Source organism: Rhagoletis pomonella, unplaced genomic scaffold, assembly GCF_013731165.1.
Source record: "Rhagoletis pomonella isolate Grant_MI unplaced genomic scaffold, Rhpom_1.0 Rhpom_scaffold_06381, whole genome shotgun sequence".
Classification (NCBI taxonomy): Eukaryota; Metazoa; Arthropoda; class Insecta; order Diptera; family Tephritidae; genus Rhagoletis; species Rhagoletis pomonella.
The window spans coordinates 1-9,736 of record NW_023464913.1 but is presented as its reverse complement, the minus strand read 5'-3'; the positions used below and the strand labels follow the sequence as shown (position 1 = coordinate 9,736).

At 39.9% G+C, this 9,736-nt stretch overlaps 1 protein-coding gene across 1 annotated transcript; it reads left to right on the top strand.

The window, feature by feature from the left end:
* Positions 1-1,482: 1,482 nt before the first annotated feature.
* Positions 1,483-6,115, top strand: LOC118755481 (mitogen-activated protein kinase kinase kinase 15-like). Its single transcript, XM_036490311.1, has 10 exons — positions 1,483-1,669; positions 1,743-2,637; positions 2,705-3,046; positions 3,120-3,320; positions 3,394-3,995; positions 4,065-4,223; positions 4,308-4,861; positions 4,929-5,235; positions 5,340-5,582; positions 5,648-6,115. Exons 1-10 carry the CDS (start codon positions 1,611-1,613, stop codon positions 5,946-5,948), a joined length of 3,663 nt encoding a protein of 1,220 aa, XP_036346204.1. The 5' UTR covers positions 1,483-1,610; the 3' UTR covers positions 5,949-6,115.
* The last annotated feature ends 3,621 nt before the right edge of the window (positions 6,116-9,736 follow it).

Sequence of the window (9,736 nt, the reverse complement as noted above, 5' to 3'; positions counted from 1 at the left end):
CTTTAAATTTCTTTGTTGCTAGTAATGCTGTTAGCGATAAGATAATTTGTTTTGCTTAGTTGCGCGGCATTGGCTAACCGCAAAACACCTTGTCGCATCTGTTCAATTTAACCACACTTCAATGCATTGAAATGAAATTCTCCTACGCGCATCACCAATCAAATTCAATTCAATTGAAAGCGAAAGAATAATGAAAGCTTCTTGCTTGCTGTGGGACCTTTGATATCTTCTATATTTTTTGATTAATTAATAGCGACAGCATAAAACACATTCCTTTTATATATAATTTTTATTGCATTCCTCTCGTTATCAAATCATTGCTTCGAGTGTGGCTCTTCTAGCGCGTACTTATGTGTGCGGAGAACACCGAACCTGTAGGAAAGTCAATTCGTTGCTAATTGCAGGAAAGTTATGGCTCCACTGGCTGGCTATAAGTACATATGTATGTACATAATTGCTGCTAGTCGAATATTATGTAACTTTCACGCTGTAATCCACTTCCGGCCCGCCGCTGCGTTGAACAATACAGTGCGCACATTCCTCGCTATTTATTGTTATACAATACTTTTATGTCGTCTTCCCTACTGCAATAGCAGAACGCCCACGGATTTGGCGTAGCCAACCAGTTCGTTAAGTAAACAACAGCAATAAAAAAGAGTGTGTTATATGAATTTAGTGTAGGCACACCAAATAATTTTTTTTGTTGCTATTTAAATTGGCTTCAGTAAACTTTATCTTTTATTATTGCTACTGGACCTAAAATACACCCGCTCCACCCCCTACAATATTTGCCACGATCGCCAACGTTTTATTCTAGTCTATAATTTATATTTGCTCGCATTTTTATTTGTTGTTGTTACCTATATCATACATATTGATGTTGTTGTTGTTGTGGTTGTAACAGCACATACATATCAATCGACACAGACGCCTTAGGCGCTTTATAAATATTTTTTGCTGTTGCATTGCGGTTTTTGTTGTTATTGTTTTTGTTTGCATATTTTGTGTGTGTGTGTGTGCGTCAGTTCATGTGGGTATACCGTGTTTGTTTTGCTTGCATTTTTGTTTTGTTACTTCCTCCGCATTTGTTTACTTTTACAAGTTTATGTGTATTTACGGTTTTTGTGTTTTTTTTTTCTTTTGCTTTACCCGTTTTCTTTTTGTTTGCTTGGCTTTATTAATTGGGTAACGTAACTGAAATTCGCATTCGAATTACAAATTATTTGGCGCTGCTGTTTTACTATTTGGATTTTTCTTCATATCCGATAGCGAGCAGTCATTTCCGTTTTAGAGTCATCGACTTCCTTTGTAAGTGCTTTGACAATCGATACATGTCCGGATTCCATAGAACACTTTCGCTACATTTGCAGTCCTCGGCGCTTCGAAGGCGGCTATTTTTTTTTTCAGATAGAGATACTCCTTTACGCTAACTCATCCTCCACACATAATTCTTACCCGTCTTCTTATCTCATATCTCACCTATAATTTATCTTGTCGACTCTTTACAGCTTTCCTGTGCCAATTATCAATTTTTATCGTACAAACGCAACGAAGAGACTTCCACCTGCTATCTTACCAATTTTAATAAAGAACTGCCGGCAGACACGAAAATGCCCACTCTACTATCGCGCCTAAAGCGTCTACTGCAGGATGTGGAAATTCAGTCAAAGTATGTAATGTAACCTCGAATAGTTTTGCCTTTAAGATAGATATCCCATTACCTGTTTTCACTCTTGTTACAGAGCTCATATGCGCGAAAAATTCTTAGCTGACCTGCGTTCAGCGCGTGAAACTTATGGCGCCAATGCCTCGAGGTTACAAAAGATACTGCATGAAATGCGTAAGCGTTTGGATGACGTACATGTGCTATCCGGTGAGGTGGTGCATAGTTTTATGTGTTCATTGCGTGACGTGCAAGATTATGATGCGATGGTGCGTTTGGTGAGCGATTTACGAAATATACCGAACACCCGAAAATACGTTGAGACCGGAAATATGAGTTTTCTCTACGCCTTCGCCTTAAATCGACGTAACCGCAAGGGTGATCGTGAGAAGGCGCTTGCTTCATCGTTGAAGGCTTTAGAGAAAAAGGAAAATGAGTTTCCCGATATGTTATGTTTGTGTGGTCGCATTTATAAGGATATATTTGTGGAGTCTGATTATGAGGACAAAGATAGTTTGAAAAATGCTATAAAATGGTATCGTCAAAGTTTCGAAGTGCAACCTAATGAGTATGCGGGCATTAATTTAGCTACGTTGCTCGTAATTGATGGCAAGGAGTTCAGTAATACAGAAGAGTTGCAAAATATTGGTATTACCTTGAATAATTTGATTGGCAAAAAAGGCAGCTTGTCGTCACTGACCGAGTATTGGGATGTGGCGACTTTCTTTGAAATTTCAGTGCTCGCAGAGGATTATGCGAAAGCCATACAGGCGGCAGAGTGTATGTTCAAGTTGAAGCCACCTAATTGGTATCTTAAGTCAACGATAGGCAATATTTTGTTGATTCATCGATTTCGCAAGAAGCCCGAAGATCACATTTACTCTGTGGAAGAGCAAATCTTTCAATTTTGGATGGACTTTTTTATGGTAGCCACCAATACAGAGGAGATCACCAGTGTACGCATGCCGATACTCGTAAGTTTGCTTTGGTTAAAACATACATAAACAGAATATAAATTAACTGATTATTTTTTAAACTTAGATTCTAGAACCACAAAAAATCTATATGCCTAGTTATGTCAACATTAATATGGACGCTGATGAAAAATCTATACAAATTATTAATATTTGTTTGGCGCATTCGAAGAACGCTTGCAAAAAAGTACATGATTTTGTGTTCACTGCTTCGCAAATAAAGTCTGTGAGCTTGTATAAGCGCGACGACCGTTGTGCCTACCTCTATGTGCATCACAATTCAGACGATTTTCAAATTTATTTTCCCTCTACGGAATGTCGACAAAAATTTTATGAGTTAATATTGGAAATGGCGTCGGACCAGGAGGTGTTTGTGAATTTGGACGTCGATGAAATGCGACAAATTGAGGTATAAATTTTTTCAAAGTTACTCGATTCGTATTTTCAACGCTTGTTAAAATTTGTATTTCTTTTTACTACAGTACGAATACGACTATGATGATCAAAATCGTAAAATAATCCTTGGCAAAGGCACCTACGGCACCGTCTATGCAGCGCGCGACAAACAGACGCAAGTTCGTATTGCCATAAAAGAAGTGCCGGAGCGAAATTCACAGGATGTACAACCGTTGCATGAAGAAATCAAATTACACTCGCAGCTACGTCACCGCAATATTGTGCAGGTAAATAGATATCCAATATTTGTTTATTTTTATTTTTTAAAAACAATGTCTCTCTGTGCATGATTTGCTACAGTATTTGGGCTCTGTCTCCGAGGATGGATTTTTCAAAATTTTCATGGAACAAGTGCCTGGTGGCTCCCTCTCAGATCTACTTGAAAAGAAGTGGGGCCCACTCAAGGATAACGAGTCCACTATGGCTTTCTACTCGAAACAAATACTCGAAGGTCTAAAATATCTGCATGAACAGAAAATTGTGCATCGTGATATAAAGGGCGATAATGTATTAGTGAATACCTACAGTGGTGTGGTGAAAATATCAGACTTTGGTACATCAAAACGTTTAGCTGGTATTAATCCCATGACAGAGACCTTCACCGGCACCCTGCAATATATGGCGCCTGAGGTGATCGACCAAGGTTTTCGTGGTTATGGACCCGCTGCCGATATATGGTCATTCGGTTGTACGAATGTTGAAATGGCAACGGGTAAACCGCCGTTTATTGAGTTGGGTTGCGCGCAAGCAGCGATGTTTAAAGTCGGCTATTACAAGAAACATCCAAATATACCAGAGGAACTGTCGCCCATGGCGAGAAATTTCATTTTACGCTGCTTTGCCATTAGCGTGTTAGATCGACCGACAGCGGCGCAATTGCTGGATGATCCCTTCTTGAATGAGTAAGTTGAGGGATAAGTTCAAATATTTGGTATTTTCTTGCTACAATAACGCATTCTTCATTCGTTTAGCAAACATCGCAAATTGCGTTTGAATCCACCTTCTTCATCGGAATTTGGACGCAGCATCTCAGTGCCTGCCGATCGTTTAGTAAATAAGTCTACCTTGCCTGCCCTCATGAGTTCAATCAGCGCTGGTACTTGCAATACGCCTACCACGCCTGAGCTGGAGTAAGTGCAATAGCTCTTGTATTCGATATTAAACTCTCCCCCCTCTCATGGTATTCGATATTTAAACACTCCCGCCTTTCACAGAATAACTCACTCGTCTTCCGTCGATATCGATGAGCTGCCCAGCACACAGTTCGCACTGGAGCGTCGCAACTCATCCGGTTTTCTACTGTCACCCGAAATCGAGGCTTCCACACCATCGCTGCGCACTAACCCCAGCGAAACCAGTGAAACCGATGGCTTCTATCGTTTGAAGAAAGATTCGCAGCGTCGCACCACCTTGTCAAAGGTATTGAAAATGGATGAGGATAAAATTTGTAACTTGTGGATGGATCGCATACAAACGGATCATAAAATCAGCGTGCTAATAACAAAAGCTGAGTTGCAAACTCTAATACGCGGGCTGCGCGAGTATATTGTTAACGAGAAGGAAAAGAATTTAGAGGCTACCATAATGGGACTGAAGCAAAAGCTAAATGACGACGTTGCCGTAGATCATTTACACTTGGCATTGTATGCTTTTCAAGATGCTGTAGTCACAGTATTGCGTTCACATTTCATCAAACCACATTGGATGTTCGCATTGGATAATTTAGTAAAAAGTGCTGTACAGGCGGCCGTAACGATCCTGTCTCCAGGTGTGTGCGCAGATATTCGGTTTAAACGAATTTGGTATGATTTAACCTTTTTGTTTTTGTTTCTTAGAGCTTGGCGCCAACTTAGCCGGTAAGGAACTATCCTGCAATGACGACGAAAGCGTACATAATCCGCAACATACCTCAACTGATAGCCAGGAAAAGATTATTGGAGAACAGACTATAGTCACCGCATTGATTGAAGAGGATGATGGCAGCTTTTCACCGAGCGAATGTGTGCGCATTTTACGTGACATGAAGGACAACGATAAGCAGTTTCAACGTCAGCACTTGGAACAACAGAAGCAGCAGCTGAAGGCATTACAAAATATAAGCAAAGAATTGGCGCACATCTATTCAGGACGGCGTAGAGCGAGGTTTGTTAGAAGCTAGTGTTTATACGCAATTTCGTTTATGATAAGAAAAAAGTTCTTAGTATCATATTCAGTTGTTCACATTTCATTACATATGTTATTCGCAGGCGCCCGTTTGCTACGCTTCATCGGCGTCCCAACCGTTCAACTGCACATAAACAACACAACTTCCATCGCAATTTAAACAAACGTACATATGGTATTAGCGAAATTGACGAGCAGCTGGCGCAGTGGCTCACCAACCATGACATTGACGAATTTTCGCAGACTATAATACTTAATGAAGGTTTCACTTATGAAGATTTTGTGTTCAATATGGAAAAATTAGATTTGATGCGACTGGAGTTGAGGTAAACAAAACGTATTTAATTATTGATATTTCCATAATTTCTAATTAACTCTTAACCACCTACAGATTGGGCGTAGAAGTGCGTCTATGGAAATTGATTACCCAAACTCGTGCGAGCATGGACGTTGTTGATGCTGAGAGTTCCTGTAGTCAGCAGCAAAAAAATACACACAGTACTGATAATTCAGGTGCCTTAAAACGTAGTAAAACTACTGATCATAATTATAGAACTAAGTGTGGCGGCAGTGAGAATAGCAGGAAAAGAATTTTAAATTCGCACACCGTTAATAACAATACCAGCGACAATGACAATACTAATGCTAATACAAGGCAAACTGAAAGCGAGTATGACTCTTGCAGTGAATAAAATGAAAACCCCGTTCTGTATTGTTTTTTGAGTACAATAGTCATAAATGTGTTGTCATTGTTGTTGTTCTTGATATTATTCTTTTTAAAAATTCGCACATGCATATAAAAAAGAAAGTTAAGCTACTAACCTCTCGCAAATCGCATAAACTATCAAAAGTAAAAAAATAAGAAAAAAAAAACAAAATACTTATTTTCTTATGTTATAAAGCTAAAAGTTTGAATTAAGCAAAAAGTTATGAATTAAAAAAAAAAAAACAAGCATTATTGTGTTAATAACAATTTAAAGAAATTGTGTTTTAATTAATTCTACGTACAGCATCCGATCCAAAACAAATGGTCCCGCGCGGCACTGCCAACGAGCATCACCAAGCAGCAACCCCCAATAGCAGCGAGTACAACAAATGCAAATATAGGCAACTTCACTTATTCCTCAGCACCCGGATTGATCCCTCCTTCCACCCTCCCAAGGCAGACAAAAATACTCTAACTAAATTAACGACAACCGTATTTATGGGTTGGCATGGAATGGTGATTGCTGTGATCAAGAGATGGAAATAGGGTGCGTTCGAACTTCGTAATAATGCAGCCTTGTTGCTTCTTGATGATACACATGTTGCTGATGCTTAACTGAAAATCTTCTGAAATGCTGCAGAAATTTTTTTCTCCGAACGCTTGATGTAGGTAGAGTCTCCCTTCGCGTAGAACGTGTTGGACTTTCATAAAAAGTAACACTGTTGACGTTGGTCCCGCGGAACTTCCGACAGAAACTGACGTCCGTAAGATCCCTGCCGCAGCAGCTCGCTTCAACGCATCCGTTTGCTTGTTGGAAAACAACCCCAATTTTCTTACTGAAACGTGTTGCATCCTTTGTTGGGTACACACAGTAGCCACACACTAATGTTCTTTTTTCTTTCACAAGCGTTGAAGTTCCAGTGACCAACGAGAACAAAAAATCCAGCAGACTGATATTAAAAACTATGTATTGCGGTTTTCCTACTCCCAAACTACAGGTACCACTTGACCCAGCCAAGTATTAGCATGGCTAACGCAAATAGCATAGAACCACCAACAACACTTAATGCTATAAGCACTCAAATATGTATGTAGGTCGTGGCTTTAACCGACCTTTTGAGAGAATCATCCCATTAGCCTTGGACCTGGCCAAAGTTTTCGGTATTAGAACATTTGAAACCTCGAAATTTAAGATATCGAAAACCAGAAAAAGAAATGGAGAACCGCAGCGTTGTGTCATTTGAAAATTCACCTCTACGGATTACCAATTTTCACTGTGAAAAATAGAGCAATGTTCTCTCAATCCCTCACACATCTTAGATCTGTTCATAAGTAAGTGATGGAAGCCATTTCTTGAAGACGTCTTGCGTACGTCACCTTTCTAAAACTGACCATAGGAACCACATAGTCTGATTTATCGGTTAGGTCTATGGAATAGAAGTTTTGAATTTTGTCTAATGCTCCCGTGGTGCGCAACGTTCCAGTTATATATAGTTCTGAGAACCTTTGCACACCCTCCAATATTTTTTGTGTATATACACACCATAACTCTTAGAAAGTTGGTAAATGTTTTCGGAGGCAAAGTACTATTCCTTAACACTGGTGTAGACCGTGGTGGAATGTTATACTTTCTTGTAAAAAGTATCAAGTCCGTCTTCCTTTGGATTTACTTCGAGCACCATGTATCCAGTCTAGTCGGGATATCTTTCAACGTTCTTTCGAGAATTTCTGTCATCAGCGATAGGTATGGCTAGATAGTCAGCATAAGCTCTTAATCCAGGTGACCTCTTGGTAAGCTTTTAGTGACGACGGAGACGCTTCCTTTATCGTGTTGGGATCTACCCGAAAGAAAGGGCTCACATGCCTAAGCAATCCCTGGTCTATCAATGAGTAGGCAACTAAGGAATGAAGTCTCGCATCATCTTCTTATTTGGCACAACAACCGATTGTCAGTTTGGGCCGAGACTAAAAAGCTTCTCCAAATGCCTTTCTCCTGTGCGAATTTGCGCCAATTGATCATCCCGAGTGCAGACAGGTCCTTCTGAACTTGATCCTTCCATTTTCTAAGTGGTCGTTCAAGCCAGCTCAATCGATGTATTTTTATGCGCTTAACAATGGCCATGTTGCTAAAAAGCTCATTCAGTTCGTCGTTCCATCTTAACCTATACCCGTCGTCTACGCGAACAGGGCCGTAGATCCTGCGTAGAATAGTTATCTCGAAGGCACCCAAATCTTTCACATCTTTGCTCGACATTTTCCACGTTTCTGCGCCATATAGAAGAACAGGCATGACGACAGACTTGAGGACCGTAATATTTGTTCGTCGAAGGAGCAGCTGTTGGAAAGAGTAATTCTTCGCTTTATCTCCAGGCTGATGTTGTTGGTGGTGTTTATGCTGGATCCTAGGTAGACAAAGTCCTTCACTACTTCAGAATTATAGTTATAGCTGACAACAGTGACGTATGTCCCGAAACGCGTGGACTATTTATATGTTTCCAGGAGGTACTTTGTCTTGTCTTCATTCACCGCTAGACCAACCTCTTTAGCTTCTTATTCTAAACTGGAAAATGCTGCGGTTGCGTCCCTTCGTTTCAGACGGACGATGCCGATATCATCTGCATACGTCAGCAACATGGTTATTTTGCTTTTGCCGGCACTGCTTTACAGCTTCAGATAGAAAAAGTCGCACGCGAGTGAATCGCCTTGACTAAAACCTCGTTTCATCTCAAATGGCGCGGAGAGGCTCATCCCAAATTGGGACGAAGCTAAACGTCGACGTCACTCTACACAGTGGTATAGGTTTGCGGGGTTCCCAAATTTAAACATGACGTCGTACATGCATCTTCTCTTTGTGCTATCAAAAGCAGATTTCAATGCATATCTAGTGTACTCTCCAGGATTTGACGTGCTGTGGAAATCTGGTCAATGGTGGACTTACCAGGGCGGAAGCCACACTATAAGGTCCAATCAGTTGGTTCGAGAACGGCTTCAGGCTCTCACACAGTATTGGACCTTGTACGCAATATTAGGAAGGCTTATTCCACGATTGCTGTTCTCACCTACTCTCTGTCGAGTAGATGAATGTGAGCTTCATCGTCGGGTTCTCCTTCATCAAACGCCGTATAAAAATGTTTCTCTTAACTTGTTAAGTAAATTGATTTAAGATTTTTGAACAGGTGGCAACTCTCTTCAAGAACATTTCCAAATAAATAGTTTGAGAACATTTTCGTTTGACAACCACCCTATTGTAAGTAATATTTTATTTAACTATTAATTCATTCATTCACTGGCACGCACCCATTCAGTCAGTCCTTCACAAACTTTCACATTTATACACATGTAATATTAGGCTTGATCACGCACTTCTCGCACTAAATCTAATACAATTTTATAATAACAAAAGGCAGCTCACTGCGCGTACGGGTTGGATTTCTAGTAAAATATTGTAAAATCTGGTGAACAAAAATCCAAGTTTGAACTGGGTATGGGGATCGGGCCTATTAGTGGGATTTTGCTCTACGATTTGAGAAATATAAATGCAACTGGCTTTTTATATCAACTTTTTACAAGTTCGTTTGCTGTTTTATTTTTTTGTTAATTTTTTTAAGTCTTTGATGACGTTGCTCTTTATTGTTTATATATGTATGTAAATAATTATACCCATATACAATGTTTTTTTCGCTTTCCTCTATAAAACAATTGATTTTTTTTTTGTTAAACGAAAGCATTTCGTTCTGTTGCTGCAAATTGTTCCCATTGTTGTTGTTGTTGTTG